The 25300-nt window shown below is 48.3% G+C and overlaps 1 protein-coding gene across 1 annotated transcript in view; it reads right to left on the minus strand.

Annotated features, from left to right (window-relative positions):
* LOC137437425 (neurobeachin) overlaps window positions 1–25300 on the minus strand; it is a 677671-nt gene that overhangs the window by 262289 nt on the left and 390082 nt on the right. Inside the window, exons 28-31 of the mRNA XM_078766839.1 lie at window positions 18341–18442; window positions 12933–13101; window positions 6896–7385; window positions 1867–2015 (exon numbers count right to left, since the gene is read on the minus strand). Coding sequence (XP_078622965.1) covers window positions 1867–2015; window positions 6896–7385; window positions 12933–13101; window positions 18341–18442 — 910 coding nt within the window. The remainder of the gene's footprint in view (window positions 1–1866; window positions 2016–6895; window positions 7386–12932; window positions 13102–18340; window positions 18443–25300) is intronic.

A 25300-nucleotide genomic window follows, 5' to 3' on the forward strand; every position in this document is an offset into this window, starting at 1 on the left:
ACTTTGAATCAAATACAATGAAGAAAAGGCTTTAGATGAGTAACATTGACAGTAAATGTAATTATGGTACATGGGAAGATAGAAAAGTACAAATCCAGACACATGGTCTATACACAGACTTGGCATTTAATATGGAATTTTTTTTTCCTTGACTTGGGTTTACTTTCTTAACTCAGTATATCAATCTGGTGAGTTTATTTTACACTTTGGTGATTTATTTGTTCAAAGAACCATGTCACTGATTGCCTGTCGCAGCAAGAAGTCAACAACAGGATTATATCACAGGTGTCGTGGCAAAATGTATGGACAGGTGCATTTGATGATTGGCTTCACAGTCGGGTATACAAGGGTTGTTGCGTTCTGTATTAGTGGAAAACAACTGCTGCACGTCTCCTAAAGTTATTGCCGCTTCCTCTGGAGATGGTCCGTCAACTCGACAATGCTGTTTGTCATGGAGTGGTGGCTTTACGAAATTACGGCATGAAACAGCGTGCTATTGCTCGGCAGTATGGCATCACTCAAGGTCAGGTGTCAAAGATCCTGAAACGAAATGCTCAGAGGGGTGTCCCTTCTCCAATACCGAGGCCAGGACGTCCCCGCAGAACCACAAGGAGGGATGATCGCCAGCTGCACCGGTTAGTCCGCAATGGCCGTACCAAGTCAGCTAATCGGCTTAGGGCTGAGTGTCAGCAACTGACAAATGTGCCTGTATCCAGAAGGCTATTCAACAAACGACTGGTTCAAGCAGGCTATCGTGCCAGGCATCCCCGGAGAAAGCCACGCCTGACCAGACAACACCGACAGCGCCGATTGCAGTGGGCCAGAGAGCACCGTCAATGGCAGCCAGGACACTGGAATCACGTGATCTTCAGTGACGAGTCTACATTTCTGGTCTATCATCAAGATGGCCGCGTCCGAGTGCACAGACAAGTGCATGAAGCCTACAACAAAGATTGTATAGTGCCAAGAGTCCAAGCTGGAGGTGGTGGGGTGACCGTTTGGGCTGCTTTTCATGCAGGGGGCAAAACTGACCTGGTTGTTCTGAATGGAAACCTGAACCAGTTCAAGCACAGGGTCATTTTGGAAGAAACATTGCTTCCATTTGCTCGTGCAGCCTTTCGAGGAAACTTTGTCTTCCAAGATGACAATGCACGGCCTCATCGTGCTCGCATGATCCAACACTTTCTTGCTGACCGTGGTGTAGAGCATATGGAGTGGCCTGCCATGTCCCCGGATATGAATCCGATAGAGAACTTGTGGGCAGAATTAACGCGTCAAAATCGACCACTTGGACCAGCAGCCGACCTCTGTGCGTGAATTGCAGCAGGCTATTGTCACTGCATGGCAAGTGATTCCTGTCAAAACCTTGGCAAATCTCGTGAACAGCATGCCTCAACGTGTACGTGCTCTCCGGAATGCTCGTGGGGGTTACACGAAGTACTGAACTGTAATTTTACTGTCCGTAATCCCAGTCGTAATTTAACTTTTGTTTTTGTTAAAAAAAAATTTGGCTAATGTGCAAAATGAAGAGATACTTCTGGAAAACGTACAGAAGTTTAACACAGTACTGTCCATGAATTCAGTTCGATATCAGTTCACATCACTTTCAAGGATCAATTTATTTGTTTCGAAATGTCAAATGTGGTTTTTGTTTCTTTTAAAGGTCACATTAACAAAATCTAGAATAATTTCAACATAATTCCAATGAACTTTTGGTTCTAAGTAAGTTCACCCCCACAAAAAAAATATTCCATATTAAATGCCAAGTCTGTATATATATATATTCAAGGAGCTGACAAGTCCGCATGAACATTATGGACAAGACAAGGCCGACACAGAAGACGAGCACGTATAACGGGAACTTACCGGTTGTATTTATCATGCCCCGTTGAGAAGATGCAGAAGATACCGTGCTGGCAATGCTGCCAGTTGGGCCGAGTGTGCCATCAGCACTAACATCTCCTGTTGTAGACACTAATCCAGAGCCGTATCGCTTCACAGGTACAACCACACTCCTGGCAACAAAATGACAATCAAACTTCCACAAAGAAATTTGCAACCATCGTTGGATGAAGCAGAATTCTGTATTCTCAACAGTTGTGTGATGGTCCATATGAAAAGGGGCAAAAATTAAATAAACATCCAACGATAACAATGATGACCAGTGGGAGTTTTCGTTTGTTTGCAGCAGCAGGTCCCTCGCTGAGTGATGACAAAACATCCCTGGCCTTCGACAACCTCAGCGATGCCTCTGTTTGCCTGTTATACCTCAAAGACCAAATGGTGTGCGATGCTCCCCGAGCTACATGTAACTTCATTTGTATTCATAAACATCGCTACTTGCTTTATGCTTCAAATAGAGCAGAAGACATGATGGAGGATATGAAAATTACCCATTAACACCCTGAAGATGTTGATGAACTCCTGATACTTTGGGTGGATGGAAATACTCATCAGGTAAGAAAGGAACGATCGTGAGTGATATACACACGTGTTTGGCACTTGGTGTTGACAACATACTAAATAAGGAAAGCACAACTCAAAGTTTGATTCAATACCTCGATATAGGACGTCGCACAGTTTCATAGCTCAATGTAAACCTTTTCTACCTTGCATAATGATGCTGTTTTTAAGATTACGCACATACATGGTCAAATATTACATCATCTTATTGAAACAAAATAAATGTTTATTAATCCTTTAAAAGTTCCACCCTGCCTTGATTGACAGAAATATTGGATTTTAGACAGGTGGAGATATAAGGAATTATAACACCCCAAGGCATTTTTTGTTACAAGTCATCTTATCATCTTTTCAAGACAATTCGTGTTTGATGAATTCAAAAATCGCTGTTACCAACAAATCTTTTGTCACTAAGGGCCCAAAATGGCGTATCAAAGATGGCCGCCCAAAACACCTTTTTTCGGAGATAAGTCCTGAATGCAATTGAATCTGCGGCTCTCATCGTATTTGGACTTATTTCAATTCTGCTAAGAATAGAGCGGGAGAACAAATATACAATCACCAGACTACAAAAGAGTGAAATTGCACATTTGAACGTCTTTATTTACACCAAAATTAAGCCTCTGTGGCATGGGATGTGGTCCATACAAGTGGTGTCCATATTGCGACACCATGAAGGACTATAATGACACACATTTTCACTTTGTTGATATATGGCTAAATATTGGGCAAAATTGGGTTTAGCAGATGTTGTATTGTGATTTGTCATATCTCAAAAGTTGAATATACTGCCAACAAGCGGTTCTTTGATCTTCACGCTATCTGCAATTGCATGTCCAGGCAATACTATTAAATTACTGTGCAGCATTGTCTTCCTCCAGTTGTCATTGTTCACTGTGATTGTCCACGTCAAAAAGTCTACGTCAACAGCTATTTACCTCTCTGTTCAAACAATTACAACAAAAACGGCATCCCGATGATTATAAATAATGATGTAATTTACAAAAAAATAATTTACAGCCCAGGTTGATCTCTATTTAGGATTCAGATATTTAACTCGCACCACCAAATAACAAAGGTCAGATCCACGACAGCAGTTTCCTTCCAATATCCTCGTAATACCTTGCGATTCCGCATACTTACTTATCTCTAATATTCATGCACATGAAATCCGGCTCTTCAGTGCCTGTACACCTACATGCCTGCGTACAGAAAACATTGGATTTTCGGCACTTGCCCCGCATCATTTTATGTCCTACGACTTATGTATGAGGCTGGAATCTCGGTCCCAGATTCTTCTGCTGGGACATAGTATCGGTTCCAAACCTCTGACACTTCAAGGACATGGCCCTTTTCAGCTGCATATCTCAGCTCCTTGAAGAGCCAACTCATAGCAATGTCCACATGTTTAGTTTCCGTCCGAGTCTTGGCAACTGATCGGTTGAATTCCACTAAGCATGGTAGGTGATATCTTCCATCAGCGGCAATGAGATCAGCTACTCCAGCAAATCTGATTCTCAGTTTCTGGTCGTAGTGTGCATTTTCCAGAATATGGTTGCTAAAATTGAATGTTGCAACCAATCTGGTCTTCTCTTTTCGATGTATCTTCTGACAAAAAAGGCACAAATTCCAGTCAACAACCGCCTCCATACTCCTACGGGAAGTGGTGGGCTCCTGTGTTTTTGAAGCTACAGTCTCGGTTGATGTTGATGGCATTTGGGACAGCTTTTCCAAAGCTGTCTGTAACCTTTTGATTTTGCCACCGTCTGTGAATTGGGCATAGCAGTTTCTATGCCAAACAACTTCAGTCAAATCCACAGAATCCAGAACGTTTTCGAGACGGTCAATTGTTTCTGTATTTTTGACATCTCGATATTTTCTTCTCCTGGTGGCTGTGTCGCGAAGTCTTCCCAAGCCATACTCAGTTGCTGGACAAGGTTCTTCTTTGCCTGAAGCTTGACATATGATGCATAGACTAAGAGCCACCGTAGCTGTGCGTTTCAGTCTTAATACAAGTTCCATCTTCTTACATTGTCGTTAAAAGGACAAAATAAACCTGCAAAACATAGATATATGTATAACTAAGACTTAAAGAAACCATATGTAAAAATACCAGTGAAACCGTTTCTCAAGGAGTTATGATATGAAGTGCTAACGTCACCGTCATTCAAGTAGATGTAGATATAAACATTCGTTTAGTATATATGACAGATCACGGCACAGCTAAACAAGTGTGTGTAGAACATTTCAGCTTACGTTCATCCATATTCCTTGATCAGATATTGATTCCCACAAGCTTTATCGTGTACCACGTCATGATGTCATTTAATCAGGTTTAGTCAATAAAATTGTGCCAACCATGCAATGATACGGTCGTTGTATTATTTATTATCCTCGTACAGCTCATAATATATTTTTTACGTTTATTAACGTTTAGGGCTGCCGGGATTCAGCTTTGGGGTGATCGCCAATGTACAGGTGTTAATCAGATATTACATTTTGCTGATTTATATATCATCTTTTAATTACCGATTTTTGGTAACTTTGGTCGAAAAGATTTTCTGGTAACAAGCATATTCAGATTCAGCACCTACAAAATATCCGAAAACACCTTTTTACCGGCTTGTAACAAAAAATGGTTGTAAATTTTTTTTCTAGAGGCTTTTTCGGAATTTTCCACCTGTCTATTTTATATCTTGTATCAAACACAACCAACTTCTTTCTACACAAGCTCAGAAGTAGATGTTCCGGAAATCTCAGAAGTAGATGTTCCGGAAATCTCAGAAGTAAATGTTCCGGAAATCTCAGAAGTAGATGTTCTGGAAATCTCAGAAGTAGATGTTCCGGAAATCTCAGAAGTAGATGTTCCGGAAATCTCAGAAGTAGATGTTTCGGCAATCTCAGAAGTAGATGTTCCGGAAACATCAAGAGTACATGTTCCGGAAATATCAACAGTACATGTTCCGGAAATATCAAGATTACATGTTCCGCAAATCTCAGAAGTAGATGTTTCGGAAATCTCAGAAGTAGATGTTTCGGAAACATCAGAAGTAGATGTTTCGGAAATCGCAGAAGTACAGGTTTCGGAAATATCAGAAGTACATGTTCTGGAAATCTCAGAAGTAGATGTTTCGAAAATCTCAGAAGTACATGTTTCGGAAATATCAGAAGTACATGTTCTGGAAATCTCAGAAGTAGATGTTTCGGCAATCTCAGAAGTATATGTTTTGGAAATATCAGAAGTATATGTTTCGGCAATCACAGAAGTAGATGTTTCGGAAATCCCAGAAGTAGACGTTTCGGAAATCTCAGAAGTAGATGTTCCGGAAATCTCAGAAGTAGATGTTTCGGAAGTATCAGAAGTACATGTCCTGGAAATCTCAGAAGTAGATGTTTCGGCAATCTCAGAAGTATATGTTTTGGAAATATGAGAAGTATATGTTTCGGCAATCACAGAAGTAGATGTTTCGGAAATCCCAGAAGTAGACGTTTCGGAAATCCCAGAAGTAGATGTTCCGGAAATCTCAGAAGTAGATGTTTCAGAAATCTCAGAAGTAGATGTTTCAGAAGTATCAGAAGTACATGTCCTGGAAATCTCAGAAGTAGATGTTTCAGAAATATCAGAAGTACGTGTTCTGGAAATCTCAGAAGTATATGTTTCGGAAATATCAGAAGTATATGTTTCGGCAATCTCAGAAGTCGATGTTCTGGAAATCTCAGAAGTAGATGTTCCAGAAATCTCAGGAGTACATGTTACAGAAATCTCAGAAGTAGATGTTCTGGAAATCTCAGAAGTAGATGTCCCGGAAATCTCAGAAGGAGATGTTCCGGAAATCTCAGAAGTAGATGTTTTGGAAATCTCAGAAGTAGATGTTCCGGAAATCTCAGAAGTGGATGTCCTGGAAATCTCGAAAGTCGATGTTCCATTGATTGAAACCCTGGCCTTAGGAAACATCAGACTATCTTTTGTTCCCTCCAAGTGCTGCAATACAATAATAGCTGATTGCCACATTTCCTGTTGATGGAAAGTAACAATGCCAATCTAGCTTTGAGTTTGGCATCAAATGCTGATGGGAGTGTGATGATGCATCTGCCACAATATCAATGTGTTGGTCACAACAACATGTAAACTCATATGTTTCATGCTGAAATGCGATGTGACATCGTATTTGAATACAGCATATAAATGTGTATGGGTGTATTGATATATACATATGTACAAAAACAACAACAATTGTATAAACATTTTAAAACTTGTAAGATATTAATGTCATGAAGCGTGATGCCGTGTTTGCATGCATGTGCCATGGCTAACGGTACATGTACATGTGCTGACGCTGCCCGGTGAACCCATATGTGCTGCTGATGTCACGAGATGCTACAGCTTTGTCATTGTGTACATCTTTATCTGATGTAGTTTGTGCAGTATTACCTGTCAAAGGAGTGAAACTGCATCGGCAAAACCACCCTTATCTCTGCAGCTGCACCTGCCTCTCCCTGCATGGCTCCATCACTCCCGGGTGCAGGTACTTCTTGTGGTGTCGCCACCAGGCTACGCAGGATATCTTTGACACTCACATTCCGCCCTCCTGTTGCAGCAGGAAGTTGTGGCACCTCTCCCTGGGTCAGTGAATCTTCAGATTCTACCGTAGTGGGTGCTGGCAAGGGATTGTCAAGTGAAAGTGTGGGTAAGAGCCTACTTCCTCCAGGTGTGTCTGTATAAACTGAACTTGCAATGTTTCTTCCAGCACCACCGGTCTCCAAATTAACGTCGGGTGAGGTAAGCAAGCTGAGTGTGCCTCCTGTTGTCTGTTCCTCCCCAATGCCCGAATCTGTATGAGGAATGGCCAATTCTGTCTGGTGTCCGAGAGAAGGGCTCACCAGCTCGGCAGAACATCTTTCCCTTCCCATGGCCGGTCCCTCTGTGAAGCACAGGAAGTCCGCAGTAGCAGCACTGCTTAGAATCACAAATATGCACAAATATGCACACAAGTTTTGATAGCTCGAACTTCTGGAGATTGTCCGACAAAAATCTGGACTCAACAATTCAGAATATGTGGCTCAAGATGGGTCAATGTATTACTCTGAATAAATAAAGTTTACATTGGAAAGATATCATATACGCTAAACATTAAAAAAAGATATTTCTTAAAAATTAAAGTTTACCAAGAGCTATCGGAAAACAGTTTTTTTGTACACAAGATCGAGGCTCGTGTAAGAGCTAACATTAATCACAAAAGGACAAACTGACACATAAAACATGAAAAAGGGAGTGGGAGACAAGATGGGGAGAGAGAGGAAAGCAAACAAGTACAACATTTGAGAGCAGGGACATTGGGAGATCTGTGGGAGGGAGAGGGCTTGGGGAGAGGAGGCATGGGAAGGGGTTGGGGGGTGGGAGAGGTATAAAACACATGGACACTGCTCGGACTTCCAGGAAAGAAGTCGGTATTTCAAAAAAGTGGATCTGGGGTGAATTAACAGGGGTAGAAGAGATCAAGGTTTTGGATGGGGGAAGATAAGAAATGGTGGTGAACAGCTGTTTTAAAAACATGGAGGGAGGAGTGGGATTGAAGGGAGTGGGGGAGTTTGTTCCAGAGGTGGGAGAAAAGGGGAATGAAAGAGTGAAGGTGAGCAGAGAGTCTTGATTTTGGCAGTTTCACCAGAAGAGGGTTGATGGCAGACTTTGTGCGACCCGTAGGAGTATTTGGGGGACAAAACACAGACATGGCTGGGGTGCTAGGCCAGAGAGGAGTCGGTAGAAGACAGAAAGACCACCAACCTGCCTGCGGTGAGTGAGTGAAAGGCCCTCAGAGTTAGCTCCATCGAGGGAGATTCCAATGATTCTGAAAGTTTTGGTTTCAACAGCATGAAGACGAGCTAGGTGTGAGGCAGGAGCACCGGCCCAGAAGGGGAGAACAGTATTCCATTGAGCTGCGGATCAAAGCCTTGTATGTGCTGAGGAGCTCAGGTGTGCCAAGGAAGGACTTCCCAGTAGGCAACTGGCATTGGAGGCCAGCTTGGAAATGTGGTTTTACCAGGAAAGATCATGGCAGATTGTGAGGCCCAAGAGCTTGAGTGACAGAACTTCTTGGAGAGGATTATTCAGAAAGTAGATGGGAGGGTTGTCCAGTCGGTCCTTTCAGAGAGACATCGTAAGAGTGTGAGATTTGTCAGGATTGAAAGACATGTTCCACTTGTTTGCCCAGTCTGTGATTTTGTCCAGGTCTGCAGAGAGTGAGGAGGCTGCAGACTGCCGATCTGAGGGATGAGGTATGGAGCGGCAGAGAGTGGGGTCATCAATAAAGAGATAGAGAGGATTTTCCAGAGAGTCGGAGAGATCATTGATGAAGACCAGAAAAAGCACAGGGCCCAGAACACTACCTTGGGGAACTCCAGCCTGAACAGGAAGGGGAGGTGAGAGAAATCCACTCAAGGCCTTGTAGGTGGATAGGAGCTCAGGTGGACCAAGGAAGGACTTTGTACGACAGAGGATGCTCAGTCGGCGGCTGGCGTTAGAGGCCATCCTTGAAATATGGTTTGCCTAAGAAAGATATCGTGGCTGATAGTGCTCCCCAGGAGTTTGAGTGACTGAACTTCCTCAAGAGGATTGTTAAGAAAGTAGATGGGAGGGTTTGCCAGACGGTCCTTTCAGAGAGACAAAATGAGCTTTGTTTGGATTGAAAGACATATTCCACGTTTTTGACCATCTTGTGTTTTTTTTCAAGGTGCGGAGAGAGGGAAGACGCTACAGCCTTCCTGTTTGAATGATGAGGGATGTCACGGCTGAGGGTAAAATCATCAGCAAATAGAGAGGATTTTCCAGGGAGTCAGAGAGATAATTGTTGAAGATCACGAATAGGACGAGGCCCAGAACACTGCCTTGGGGCACTCCAGCCTTGACAGGTAGAGGAGATGAAAAGATTCCGCTGAGAGCCACACATTGGCTACGAGTAGAGGAAGTCAATAAGCCATGTGTGGAGTTGGCCTTGGATGTCATTGGCAGAGAGTTTGGAGAGTAAGGCAGGATGCCAAACTGTATCAAATCACAAAATATGTCCATAGAGACTGCCCTGATCTCATGTCTGACATTGAGGGCCTCATTCCATTGTTAGGAGAGTAGAGGCAGCATGGCAAAGATGGAGTGACCTGGTCCGAAACTAAATTCGTGATCTGAGATGAGGTATGAGGTTGTTGGAAAAAAAGGAAGGCTTTCATGGTCGACTTAGTAGGTTGTAGACAGCAACCACGCAGGATGGCACTACCGTTCTGACTTGGGAGTGTTAAAGTGGTGCCCGGTACCATCTTGCACTCTCCATGTCAGGATTGCTGGTCTTGCTTTCTGTCACACTCAAACTATATCTACCGGGCCTAGCTTCAATCTCTATTTCTTACAAACAAACACCATACACTTTTCATCACACACTTTTCTTCTCTTTTATTTAAGGCCTGGCCTCGATGATGACTGTATAGTCCGTGCCTGGAGCCTCCAACATAAAAAAAAATAAAACAGCGATGATGGATTCCATGACGTTGCTGATGATTGGAAGTAACCTGACAGGTCTGTAACTTAAGGGGATCAGTTTTTGCACCTTTTTATGTAATGCAGTGATGTTCTACAACCCTCAGCAGCTCTAATACGATCAGCAGCTCTACTACCATCAGCAGCTCTACTACTATCAGCAGCTCTACTACGCTCAGCAGCTCTACTACTATCAGCAGCTCTACTACTATCAGCAGCTCTACTACTATCAGCAGCTCTACTACGCTCAGCAGCTCGACTACGCTCAGCAGCTCGACTACGCTCAGCAGCCCGACTACGCTCAGCAGCCCTACCACCCACAGCAGCTCTACCACCCACATCAGCTCTAACACCCACAGCAGCACTACCACCCACAGCAGCTCTACCACCCTCAGCAGCTCCACTACCCTCAGCAGCTCGACTACCCCCAGCAGCTCGACTACCCTCAGCAGCTCGACTACCCTCAGCAGCTCTACTACCCTCAACAGCTCTACCACCCACAGCAGCTCCACCACCCACAGCAGCTCTACTACCCACAGCAGCTCGACTACTCTCAGCAGCTCTACTACCCTCAGCAGATCCACTACCCTCAGCAGCTCGACTACCCTCAGCAGCTCTACTACCCTCAGCAGATCCACTACCCTCAGCAGCTCGACTACCCTCAGCAGCTCTTCCGCCCTCAGCAGCTCGACTACCCTCAGCAGCTCTACTACCCTCAGCAGCTCTATGACCCTCAGCAGCTCTACTACCCTCAACAGCTCTACCACCCACAGCAGCTCCACCACCCACAGCAGCTCGACTACCCTCAGCAGCGCTACTACCCTCAGCAGCTCTACTACCCTCAGCAGCTCCACTACCCTCAGCAGCTCGACTACCCTCAGCAGCTCTACTACCCTCAGCAGCTCTACTACCCTCAGCAGCTCTACTACGCTCAGCAGCTCTACAATGCTCAGCAGCTCTACAATGCTCAGCAGCTCTACTACCATCAGCAGCTCCACCACCCAGAGCAGCTCTACCACCCAAAACAGCTCTACTGCCCTCAGCAGTACTACTGCCCGCAGCAGCCCTACTATCCTCAGCACCTCGACTACGCTCAGCACCTCGACTACGCTCAGCAGCTCAACTACGCTCAGCAGCTTAGCAGCTCGACTACCCTCAGCAGCTCTACGACGCTCAGCAGCTCCACTACCCTCAGCAGCTCTACTGCCCTCAGCAGGTCTCCTACGCTCAGCAGCTCTACTACCCTCAGCAGCTCTACTACGCTCAGCAGCCCTACTTTGCTCAGAAGCTCCAGGGCGCTCAGAAGCTCCACTGTGCTCAGCAGCTCCACTGCGCTCAGCAGCTCTACTACGCTCAGCAGCTCTCCCACGCTCAGCAGCTCTACTGCGCTCAACAGCACTTCTGCATTCAGCAGCTATACTACGCTCAGCAGCTCTACTACGCTCAGCAGCTATACTTCACTCAGCAGCCCAACTGCGCTCAAGAGCTTTACTACGCTCAGCAGCTCTACTATGCTCAGAAGCTCTACTACGCTCAGCAGCTCTGCTACCCTCAACAGCTCTACTACGCTCAGCAGCTCTACTATGCTCAGCAGCTCTACTACCCTCAACAGCTCTACTACATTCAGCAGCCCTACTCTGCTCAACAGCTCTAAACCTGCTCAACAGCTCTACTATCCTCAGCAGCTCTACTATCCTCAGCAGCTCTACTACCCTCAGCAGCTCCACTACCCTCAGCAGCTCCACTACCCTCAGCAGCCCTACTACCCTCAGCAGCTTGACTACCCTCAACAGCTCTACTACCCTCATAGTGAATAGGTCTACTATGCTCAGCAGCTCTACTACACTCACCAGCTCTACTGCGCTCAGCAGCTCCACTATGCTCAGCAGCTCTACTGTGAGCCTTCGACTGTTCAAAAAATAAAAAGTGAGTGAATCATCATAACTGGCAATTCATTCTTACACTGCTGCACATAATTACTTGAAAACTGTAATTTATTGCTAAAATAACAAGCGTTACGCCTAGGTTCCCCGTCGGTGAAGTGATGCGAGTTGACAAAGTGGAAGACGCAAGGCGGCCATCTTGGAATTTGATGTGGCGACGCAATTTTCAATAGCGTTCTTCCTTATGCCTAGATACACCCACACACCAGATTAGAAGTTAGCAGTTCGTTTATTTTTCAAGATATTTCGCTCACAAGGTTCATCATATATATGGTGGCGACCATCTTGGATTTTGACGTGGCGACCCAATTTTCAATAGCGTCCTTCCTTATGCGTAGTTACACCCACACACCGGATTAGAAGTTAGTAGTTCGTTTATTTTTCAAGATATTTCGCTCACAAGGTTCATCATATATATGGTGGCGGCCATCTTGGCGTTTGACGTGGTGACCCAATTTCCAATGGCGTTCTTCCTTATTAATGCCCAGTTGCACCCACACACCAAATTAGAATTCGGTCCTTCGCTTACGCACGCACGCACGTCCGCACGCACGCATGCACGGACGGACGGACGCACGCACGCACGGACGGACGGACGCACACACGCACGCACGCATGGACGGAGGGGAAAACCATTGTCCCCCTTTCGCTCCGCGGTGCGACGGGGGACAATAAATCAAACTCCCAGAAGTTGCACAACACAAAGGTTGACCCGTTGCTGCTCCCTCAGAGAGCGGGTGTTTCTAGTTGCACAATATTACAGCAATTAACCATTATTTTACAACAACAAAAGATATACGTGAATCTTGAACGACCCTCACAGATTGTCAAAGAAAGCAAGTGCGCCATATTAAATATGAAAAGCTGCATTATTGTGCATTATCATTATTATTATGCATTATCAACTTCCAAACGAAACCCTGAGGTAGTTTCACAATGGAAAAACAATTACTAGAGATGCATGATCCCACCAAAGGTGCAGGACATCAGGCCATGCCACACACCTGTGCTCGTTGGAGAGTTGACCTCGCGTCGAAGGTCCCGACTACGATGACTGCCCCGAAGTCCGATGTCCCGCTGTGGTTCCAGAATGTCACGATACTTTGAGACCATAAGCACCGAAATGAAGTAGACAACAGCGAGAGCTAAGAATTGAGCCTGCTTGCTGTCATCCTGTAAAAGCACAAACAACAACAAATGATCAACTCGAGCGGTTCATCCTGTAAAAGCACAAACAACAACAAATGATCAACAAGGGCGGATCATCCTGTAAAAGCACAAACAACAACAAATGATCAACTGGAGCGGATCCTCCTGTGAAAGCACAAGCAACAACAAATGGTCAACTAGAGTGGATCATCCTGTGAAAGCACAAACAACAACAAATGATCAACTAGAGCGGATCATCCTGTGAAATCACAAACAACAAATGATCAACTCGAGCGGCTAATCCTGTGAAAGCACAAACAACAACAAATGATCAACTAGAGTGGATCATCCTGTGAAAGCACAAACAACAACAAATGATCAACTAGAGCGGATCATCCTGTGAAATCACAAACAACAACAAATGGTCAACAAGAGCGGCTCATCCTGGGAAAACAAACAACAACAAATGATCAACTAGAGCGGATCATCCTGTGAAAGCACAAACAATAAAAAATGATCAACTAGAGTGGATCATCCTGTGAAAGCACAAACAACAACAAATGGTCAACAAGAGCGGATCATCCTGTGAAAGCACAAACAACAAATGATCAACTAGAGCGGCTCATCCTGTGAAAGCACAAACAACAACAAATGGTCAACAAGAGCGGATCATCCTGTGAAAGCACAAACAACAAATGATCAACTAGAGCGGCTAATCCTGTGAAAGCACAAACAACAACAAATGATCAACTAGAGCGGGTCATCCTGTGAAATCACAAACAACAACAAATGATCAACTAGAGCGGCTCATCCTGTGAAATGATAAACAACAAATGATCAACTAGAGCGGTTCATCCTATGAAACCATAAACAACAACAAATGATCAACTCGAGAAGCTCATCCTGTGAATGCACAAACAACAACAAATGATCAACTACAGCGGATCATCCTGTGAACCCATAAACAACAACAATGGTCAACAAGAGCGGCTCATCCTGTGAAATCACAAACAACAACAAATGGTCAACAACAGCGGATCATCCTGTGAAAACAAACAACAACAAATGGTCAACAAGAGCGGCTCATCCTGTGAAACCATAAACAACAACAAATGATCAACTAGAGCGGCTCATCCTGTGAAACGATAAACAACAAATGATCAACTGGAGCGGCTCATCCTGTGAAACCATAAACAACAACAAATGATCAACTCGAGAAGCTCATCCTGTGAATGCACAAACAACAACAAATGATCAACTAGAGCGGCTCATCCTGTAAAACACAAACAACAACAAAAAGTTCTTATTCTTAACGAGTGTCGTAACTCTGTCTTGGCGGAAAGTCCAAGGTCTTTAATCCATCTCTTTCTGTACTCATCCTACCACTCCAACAACATGGAATCACTGAAAATTTACTCCAGCATGTCGGCATCACTCCGGCAAAGGTGGAAACATTCCAAAATATCTCTTGATTACTTCACTGATACGAGGAGATCGAGCAGAATTAGGGATCACGATACCAATAGCAGGGAATCAAGGTCGGAGATCGAGCAGAATTTGGGATCGTGATCCCAATAGCAGGGAATCAAGGTCGTAGATCGAGCAGAATTAGGGATCGTGATCCCAATAGCAGGGAATCAAGGTCGTAGATCGAGCAGAATTAGGGATCACGATGCCAATAGCAGGGAATCAAGGTCGGAGATTGAGCAGATTTGGGATCGTGATACCAATGGCAGGGAATGAAGGTTGGAGATCGAGCAGTATTAGGGATCATGATACCAAGAGCGGGGAATCAAGGTCGTAGATCGAGCAGAATTTGGGATCGTGATCCCAATAGCAGGGAATCAAGGTCGTAGATCGAGCAGAATTAGGGATCACGATGCCAATAGCAGGGAATCAAGGTCGGAGATTGAGCAGATTTGGGATCGTGATACCAATGGCAGGGAATGAAGGTTGGAGATCGAGCAGAATTAGGGATCATGATACCAAGAGCAGGGAATCAAGGTCGTAGATCGAGCAGAATTAGGGATCGTGATCCCAATAGCAGGGAATCAAGGTCGTAGATCGAGCAGAATTAGGGATCACGATGCCAATAGCAGGGAATCAAGGTCGGAGATTGAGCAGATTTGGGATCGTGATACCAATGGCAGGGAATGAAGGTTGGAGATCGAGCAGAATTGGGGATCATGATACCAAGAGCAGGGAATCAAGGTCGTAGATCGAGCAGAATTAGGGATCACGATACCAATAGCAGGGAATCAAGGTGGAGATCGAGCAGAATTTGGGATCGTGATCCCAATAGCAGGGAATCAAGGTCGGAGATCGAGCAGATTTGGGATCGTGATACCAAGAGCAGGGAATGAAGTTCGGAGATCGAGCAGAATTAGGGATCATGATACCAAGAGCAGGGAATGAAGGTTGGGGATCGAGCAGAATTTGGGTCTTTTCACTTGCTTATGGTAATGATGAAGAATAACACAAACTAATAACGGTTGTTGTTATTTTATGTTTCGTATCAGATACGACATTTTCAGATGATTCACGATAAAAGGCTGTCACATAAGCAGACACTGTCCGACATTAGCATAACACCACTCAGTTCAAGGAACAGCCAGTAACAACTCATCCAGCGGATACAAGGAGATCTCGTTATCATGTGGGCAGGAAAAATGTTTCCGACACAAGTAATAAACATTGAGTTGTAGTAATGCAGAAGCTAAAAATGGTTATGTGGTTATATTTAATACAACTTTATCCTAATATAATATAACTAATAATTTTATCCCATCTCGTCTTCAGTTGTCATGCCCTTCCTCCTGTCCATGGTACACGGAATCTTGTGGTGAGGCAGTTGCCCTGAAACAACTTGCTTTCGCCTCCTGGAAGGCAAACCCAACGTAAGGCAATCTCATTTCCTTTCACAAAGCCCAGAACAAGTGTGTGTCCACCCTCAGGAGAGCCAGGAAACAATATCTCTCCACTCTCAAAACTGAACTCTCAAACCTGTCTCCCTCTTCCAAATCATGGTGGCGTTTGGTCAAATCTGTTTCTGGTGTTTGTTCCCCCTCCATTCCCTCCCTTACCTCAAATGACTACACAGAAAACTCCGCACGTGAAAAAGCTGAATGCCCCAACTCTGTGTTTGCCTCAAAATCTTGTATCCCAAACCCATCTCTCTCTGTACCCACCGTACCCAGCTACTCCTGGACTCTGTGTCCTTGTCTCCTGACAAGGTGGAGAAGTTTCTGTCAATCGTCGACTCTGATTCTGCAAATGGACCAGACGGCATCAGTGCACGGGTCCTAAAATCCTGCTCTGCTGCTCTTTCACACCCTTTCTCTGTTCTCTTCACTCTCTCTTTTGCCCAAGGCCATCTGCCATCAGTTTGGAAATCAGCCAACATTACCGCTTTAAGCAAAAAATGTGCAAAAATAGATCCTTGCAACTACAGACCAATCAGCCTGCTCCCAATTATCAGCAAAGTCATGGAATCCATCATTGCTTTTGGATATCAAATCCTTCCTCTTCTCCAATGGCTTGATCCCTGATCATCAATTTAGTTTCAGACCAGGTCTTTCGACTCTGGACATGCTGCTTCTGCTGTCTCAACAATGGATGGAGGTCCTCAATGTCAAACAGGAAATTAGAGCTGTCTCCCTTGACATATCACGTGCCTTCGATACGATCTGGCACCCCGCTCTGCTCACCAAACTCTCCTCCTATGGTATCCATGGAAATCTCCAAGCGTGGCTTGCGGACTTCCTCTCTGGTCGGAGTCCACCAACAAGGCACTGAATGGAATTCTCTCATCTCTCCTTCCTGCTCAGGCTGGAGTTCCCCAAGGCAGTGTTCTGGGCCCTGTGCTCTTTCTGGTCTTCATCAATGATCTCTCCGACTCTCTGGAAAATCCTCTCTATCTCTTTATTGATGACTCCACTCTCTGCCACTCCATTCCTCATCCCTCAGATCGGCAGTCTGCAGCCTCCTCACTCTCTGCAGACCTGGACAAAATCACAGACTGGTCAAACATGTGGAACATGTCTTTCAATCTTGACAAATCTCATACTCTCACGATGTCTCTCCAAAAATACTGTCTGGACAACCCTCCCATCTACTTTCTGAATAATCCTCTCCAAGAAGTTCTGTCACTGAATTTCTTGGGTCTCACCATCTGCCATGATATTTCCTGGGAAAACCACATTTCCAAGCTGGCCTCCAAAGCCAGTTGTCGACTGGGCATCCTCCGTCGTGCAAAGTCCTTCCTTGGCACACCTGAGCTCCTCACCACATAGAAGGCTTTCATCCGCAACTCAATGGAATACTGCTCTCCCCTCTGGGCTGGTGCTCCTGCCTCACACCTAGCTCGGCTTCACGCTGTTGAAACCAAAGCATTCAGGATCATTAGAATCTCCCGCGATGAAACTAACTCCGAGGGCCTTTCACTCACACACCGCAGGCAGGTAGGTGGTCTTTCTATCTTCTACCGACTCCTCTCCTGCCTTGCTCCCCCAGCTCTATCTGTGCTCTGTGCTCTGTCCCCCAAATATTCCTACAGGTCGTACAAGGTCTGCCAGCAACCCCCTTCTGGTGAAACTACCAAAATCAAGACTCTCTGCTCACCTTCACTCTGTCATTCCTCTTTTCTCCCACCTCTGGAACAAACTCCCTCACTCGATTCAATCCCACTCCTCCCTCCAGGTCTTCAAAACAGCTGTTCACCACCATCTCTTATTTTCCCCCATCCAAAACCTTGATCTTTTCTACCACCGTTAATTCACCCCAGATACACTTTTTTGAAATACCGACTTCTTTCCTGGAAGTCCTAGCTGTGTCCATGTGGTTTTTACCTCTCCCAACCCCACCCTCTTCCCACCCCCACCCCCTCTTCCCACCCCCTCCCCCTCTTCCCACCCCTCCTCCCCCCAAGCCCCAAGCTCCCACAGATCTCCCGATGTCCCTGCTCTCAAATGTTGTACTTGTGTGCTTCCCCCTCTCTCCCCATCTTGTCTCCCACTCCCTTTATGATGTCTTATGTGTGTTTTTTTTGTCATTAATGTTAGCTCTTAGATGAGCCTCGATCTTGTATACAAAATAAGAAGAAAAAAAGAAATAAAAAAACAAAGTATGAAGTATAGTAATACTACTTTATTGCATTTTTAAAACTTCTCATAAGTGTTCAAAATATGACGTCTCAATCAAAATTAGCACGAGTATTACAAACACAAAATGCCATTCGTTCGATGAACACACAAACAATCCTCACCATATCCCGGAAGACAACTGCACGAAGGCGCCCGATATCCACATCCTGCAGTAACCTGTCTGTGTCTGTGTCTGAGGACAATGATCCACCATCCACAGATATCTGTAAAACATATTAAGAACATACTACAAGAAAGTCACCACATTATGAGAAATTACTGGGAACTCAGACGTACCAGTTGGGATGCAAGAACAAATAAATAAAAAAGCCTTATCATTAACACACATGTGCGGACGCAAGCACACACACTTTTCCAAGAGGCCAACAAATATCCAATAATTCCAAGAAATTCCTTCTTAAGTGACATCAATCTTTTACCCATGCTTCCTGTATATGAATGAAGCACTCTTGCAGAAATCTTGTGCCAAATATCCTGAAATGCATTCCACAGTTAAGTATGGTCAGTGGGTTCCTCTTGTTCTTCTCGAATCCCAGGTAATCCCAAACAGCCTCGATGGGGCTCATGTCCAGACTCTGGATAGCCATTCCAACACTTGGAGCACATCAGCGGTAACTTTGTTCTCCAAATACTGGTTCACTCAATTGGAAGTGTGTTTGGACCATTATCTAGTTGGAAAATGAATCCTCTTCCGATTAAACAATTTGCACTAGAAACTGCAGGGTGCAGCAGTATCTGCTTGCACTTCTCTTTTGCGAACAACCCATCTACCCTAACCCTAACCCATTACCTTAACCCATCTACCCTAACGCTAACCCATCTACCTTAACCCATCTACCCTAACTCTAACCCATCTACCTTAACCCATCTACCCTAACTCTAACCCTAACCCATCTACCTTAACCCATCTACCCTAACTCTAACCCTAACCCATCTACCTTAACTCTAACCCTAACCCATCTACCTCAACCCCAACCCTAAAGTTTTCCTACACCAAAAACTGAGATATAACCCCACACAGTCACACAGTGTCCCCGGTGTTTAACAGGAGGCGACAAACGTTGTAACGTTCTTCATGTCTTTGGCATTCAAAATGACGACTCTTCAATACAAAAAGTTGAAACCCTCGATTAATTAGAGCAGAGCAACTGATCCATTATTCATTCGCCCAATTTCGTGTTGTCTTGCAAATTTCAGTCTTTTTCAATTCTGTGGTCTCGGTAGTGTTTTCTTTGCTGCGACACCACAATGGAGACCTGCTGCAATCAGCCTTCTGCACACAGTGCTGGACAAGATGTTAATGTTAAGGCGTGCTCTTGTTTTATTTATCGGCTGCTGACGTCGATTTTGTTCCATCGCACAAGCCAAACAACATAATGTGCTTGTCTTGCCTTCGGGAGGTTCTTCTTGGGCTGCCTGGCTTTTTATTTTCTTGGACCGAGTGTTTCTTTCAGGTGTTGCAGGTGTACTCACACCATTGCAGATCTTCAACGTTTCTGCCAATTTATTTACAACGTTCCCTTTTTCTCACAGAATATACATCTTCACATGCTTTCCTCTTCAAAGTTGCTTCTTTAAATACAGCAAAATATATTATAACACAAACAGCAAAATATATTATAACACATACAGCAAAATATATTATAATACATACAGCAAAATATATTATAATGTGGCGGGCACAAGGGGCAATAATTCCGCGCACCAGTGGGTGGTGCGAGCGCCCAGGCGGGGACCGATGGCACATGCCCCGCCCTTCGACCGATCGGCCACGCCCGGGGAATAGGCGTGGCCTCGGCACATATATGCGGGCTTTCAGCTCGAGCCCGCTCAGTGTTGCAGTTCGAGTTTCGAAATAAAGACTCTTTTGGTTTTAACAAACGCGTTGTGGCCTACCTCTTTGGCAAGCAAGTTGTGTGCGCAGCACCACACTTCACTGGTGACCCCGATTGGTTCAGCCGTCGCTGACCACCGAACGCGCCATGGCCACCAATGCCGTCGCAGTAAAACTCCCAGAGTTTTGGGAAGCACAGGCCGACATGTGGTTCGTGCAGGCCGAAGCTCAATTTCAGCTTCGAGGCATAACGGCGGACGAGACCCGTTACTACCACGTGGTCGCCTCCCTCGGGCCCGGCACTGCCGCCCGAGTCGTGTCCATCCTGCGGCACCCGCCGGTCGACCACAAGTACGAGGCGCAAACGTCTCCTCATCGCCACGTTCGGCCTCACGGAGATCGAACGGGCCGACCGCCTCTTGGACCTTTCCGAACTCGGCGACACACGACCATCCGTGCGGATGGATTTTATGCTGTCGCTGCTGGGTGACCAAGCCCCGGATTTCTTATTCCGGGCGCTTTTCCTACGCCAGCTACCTCTACAGGTACGCCTTGCGCTGGCCGGTTCCGAAATAAAGGAACCCCGCGCCCTGGCCGTCGAGGCCGACAAGTTTTTTGCGGCTTGCGACACGCGGTCGAGTTACGGTGCTGCCGTCGTGGATCCCGGGGCAGAGGCTACAGCGTCCCTCGTGGCCGCTGCCGCGCCCCGCACACCACCACCGCCGCCGAGAAAACCGCGGCCGCCGCGGCCGCCGCCGCCGCAAGCCTGGTGCTATTTCCACGCCAGGTTCGGCCACAAGGCTAGGACGTGTCGCCCGCCATGCTCTTTTCACAAGTCGGGAAACGACCAGGCCGGCGCTCATTAGCGGCCCTGAGCGTCGGCCATTCCGGCAGCCTCCTATTCATTAAGGACACCTTGTCTGGGCGCCGTTTCCTCTGCGATACAGGAGCGCAGGTAAGCGTCATCCCCGCCTCCACGTCCGACAAGTGAACCGCGGGCCGGGGCCCCGCGTTGCTTGCCGCCAACGGTACACCCATCCGCACGTTCGGGAAGCGCTGCCTCTCCCTGCGGTTCAGAGGGCAGCGCTTTCAATGGTCGTTCGTGACCGCCAGCGTGCCAATGGCATTGCTTGGTGCGGACTTCCTATGTGTGAATGGGTTGTTGGTCGACGTGAAGCGCAGACGGCTCGTCCAGGCCGAAACCTTTAGCTCACTCGCTTGTTCGCTGGGCGGCTCGTTGAGCGGCTCACTGAGCGGCTCACCGAGCGGCTTGCCAAGCGGCTTGCTGAAAGGTTCCGTCCCGGCGAGTTTAATTTGCACGCTTCCGGCAGCGGGCGACTTTACCCGCCTCCTCGCCAGTTTCCCGGCCCTCACGCGGCCCACCTTCTCAGCGGTGGCCGTTAAACACGGGGTGGAGCACCATATCCCCACGGTCGGGCCGCCGGTCTATGCCCGGGCACGCCGACTCGAGCCCACGAAGCTCGCGGTGGCGAAAGCGGAGTTCGCCACGCTGGAGCGGCTGGGGATCGTGCGGCGCTCCAACAGCGCTTGGGCTTCTCTGCTGCACATCGTGCCGAAGCCCGGCGGGGAATGGCGGCCGTGCGGGGACTACCGCCGGCTCAACGATGCCACCACCCCCGACCGCTACCCGGTCCCACACATTCAGGACTTTTCCGCCCGGTTGGCCAACACGACCGTGTTTTCTAAGGTGGACCTCATCCGGGGCTACCATCAGGTCCCCGTCCAACCGGACGACGTCCCGAAGATGGCCGTCATCACCCCTTTCGGCCTCTTCGAATTCTTAAGGATGCCCTTCGGGTTGAAGAATGCGGCTCAGGCGTTCCAGCGGCTTATGGATATAGCCTCTTGCGCGACTTACCTTTCCTGTTTGTCTACCTGGACGACATCCTAGTCGCGAGCGTGTCCCGGGAGGAGCACCTGCTCCACCTCCGCACGCTTTTCGAACGCCTGGACCAGCATGGCCTAATCCTCAACCCCACCAAGTGCCGTTTCGGCGTCGCCACCATCGACTTATTGGGGCACCGCATCACCGAGCACGGGGCCGTCCCCTTACCGGCCAAGGTGGAGGCGGTCAGGGATTTCCCGCGGCCCCGCACGATCAAGGGGCTCCAGGAGTTCCTGGGCATGGTAAACGTTTACCACCGCTTCGTGCCCCACGTCACCCAGCTCCTCCGCCCCTTGCACGAGGCCCTTCGGGGCAAGCCGGGCAAAGGTGACATCGCATGGTCGGAGCCGATGGCCGCGGCGTTCGCGGGCGCAAAGCTGGCTCTGGCCGACGCCACCATGCTGGCGCACCCGGCACCCGATGCACCGAGCGCCCTCACCACCGACGCGTCGGACTACGCGGTGGGCGCGGTGCACGAGCAATGGGTGCGTGGTGCTTGGCAACCGCTGGCGTTTTTCAGCCGGCAGCTTCGCCCGCACGAACGCCAGTACAGCACCTTCGACCGCGAGTTGCTCGGGCTCCACCTGGCAGTCCGACACTTCCGCCATCTGCTGGAGGGCCGCCCGTTCACGGCCTTCGTTGACAACAAGCCCCTTGTGTTCGCGATGGCCAAGGTCGCCAAGCCATGGTCGGCACGGCAGCAGCGCCACCTCTCTGCCGTGTCCGAGTACACGACGGACATCCGTCACGTGGCGGGTAAGGACAACCCGGTGGCGGATTGCCTTTCCCGGTCCGTCGTGCACGCGGTCCACCTCGGGGTCGACTATGCCCGGATGGCGGAGGCCCAGACCGCCGACCCCCGCGTCCAGGCCTTGCGGAACGCCGTCACTGGCCTCCGCGTCACCGAGGTGCCGTTCGACGTCGCGGGCACAGCCCTCCTATGCGACGTCTCCCTCGGCCGGCCTCGCCCCATCGTGCCCGCTGGCTGGCAGCGCCCAGTGTTCGACGCCATCCACGGCCTGTCCCACCCTGGCGCGAGGGCATCCCAGAAACTCGTCGGGGCGAAGTTCGTCTGGCATGGCCTCCGGAAGGACGTCCGCGACTGGGCCAGGACGTGCCTCGCGTGCCAGCGCGCAAAGGTCCACCGCCACACCCAGGCACCGTTGGCCCCGTTTACGGTGCCCGAGCGGCAGTTCGACCACGTGCATATCGACTTGGTGGGACCTCTGCCCCCCTCGCGAGGGTTCACCCAGCTCCTCACCATGGTCGACCGCACCACACGGTGGCCGGAGGCCGTCCCATTGGCGGCGACGTCTGCGGCTGAGGTGGCGCAAGCCTTTATCGCCACTTAGGTTGCCCGGTTCGGTGCCCCCTCGGACATCTCGTCCGACCGCGGCCCCCAGTTCACCTCGGAGCGCTGGGCCGCGGTGGCGCAAGGGCTCGGGGTGAAACTACACCGCACCATGGCCTACCACCCCCAGGCCAATGGCCTGTGCGAGCGCTTTCATCGCTCCATGAAGGCCGCGCTCCGGCCCAGCCTCTGTGACAGTGGCTGGGTCGACAGACTCCCCTGGGTCCTGCTGAGCCTCAGGACGGCACCCAAGGACGACCTGCGCGCGTCCTCGGCGGAGCTGGTCTTCGGGCAACCACTGCGGGTACCGGGTGAATTTATCCCCGACTCCACGGCTCCTTGGTCCAAGGAAATTTTTCACGGTCGTCATCGGCGGTGCCCCGGATCACATTTCCGTGGACCGCCTCAAGCCGGCCCACCTCGATCCGGACCACCCCCCACCAGCAGCTCTGCCTCCGCGTCGAGGCCGCCCCCCGGCAGTCAGACCCCCTGCACCCCCACCAGCAACACTGCCTCCGCGTCGAGGCAGCCCCCCGGTGGTCGGACCCTGGCACCCCCCAGCCCCACCGGGCCGCTACCCCCCAGCCCTGCACCCATCGCCAGGGGGCGTTTCGGCCGGGTCATCCGGCTTCCCCGCAAACTCACCCTTCAGGTGCGTGGGAATTCTGGGGGGGGGGCACGTGTGGCGGGCACAAGGGGCAATAATTCCGCACACCCCGAGCGCCCAGGCGGGGACCGATTGCACATGCCCCGCCCTTCGACCGATCGGCCACACCCGGGGACTCGGCGTGGCCTCGGCACATATATGCGGGCTCTAAGCTCGAGCCCGCTCAGTGCTGCAGTTCGAGCTTTCGAAATAAAGACTCTTTTGGTTTTAACAAACGCGTTGTGGCCTACCTCTTTGGCAAGAAAGTTGTGTGCGCAGCACCACACTTCAATAACACATACAGCAAATGTGTGTGTGTGTTTGTGTGTGTGTGTCTGTCCCCCTTCATAAGGCGAGGTTTTAAAGGCTTTGAGTAGTGCTTTCGGAGGGATTTGAGTGGGCGGGGGGGAGTGGGGGGGAGGGGGGAGTGCGAGGTTAAGGGGCAATCTTTGAACACAACAGTGTCAACTGGTTAAAAGACCTAAGAGACTCTGAGGACCCAAAAGACCCCGAGGACCCAGAAGACCGCAAGGACTCTGAAGACCGAAAATACCATGAATACCCCAAAGACCCAAAGGACCCCAAAGACCCAAAGAACCCCAAAGACCCAAAAGACTGAAAATACCCTGTAGACCCAATGGACCCCAAAGACCCAAGAGACCCAAAAGACCCTGAAGACCCAAAAGACCACAAGGATCCAAAATACCCCAAAGACTCAAAAGACCAAAAAGACCCAATGAATCCCAAACACCCAAAATACCCCAAAGACCCAAAATACCCCAAAGACCCAAAATATGCCGAAGACCCAAAATATGCCGAAGACCCAAAAGACTGAAAAGACCCTAAAGACCAAATGGACCATAAAGACCCAAAATATTGGTAAGACCCAAAGACCCTAAGACCAAAAATACCTCAAGGACCCAGAAGACCCAATAGACCCCATACACCCAAAATACCCGAAGACCCAAAATACACTGTAAACTGTTAAAGACACAAAATATAATGAAGACCTAGAAGACCCCAAGGACCCAGAAGACCCCAAGGACTTTGAAGATCCAAAATACCCCAAAGACCCCCAAAAAAACAAAGACCCCAAAGACCCAAAGGACCCCAAAGACCCAAAGGACCCCAAAGACCCAAAAGACTGAAAAGACCCAAAAGACTGAAAAGACCTTGAAGACTCAATGGACCCCAAAGACCCAAAAGACCCTGAGGATCCAAAGATCCAAACAACCCCAAGGACCCAAATGACAGAGGACCCAAAATACCCCAATGACTCAGAAGACCCCAAGGACTCTGAAGCCCCAAAATACCCAAAGTAACC

The sequence above is a fragment of the Myxine glutinosa genome, chromosome 12 (genome assembly GCF_964187855.1).
Source record: "Myxine glutinosa chromosome 12, kmMyxGlut1.1, whole genome shotgun sequence".
Classification (NCBI taxonomy): Eukaryota; Metazoa; Chordata; class Myxini; order Myxiniformes; family Myxinidae; genus Myxine; species Myxine glutinosa.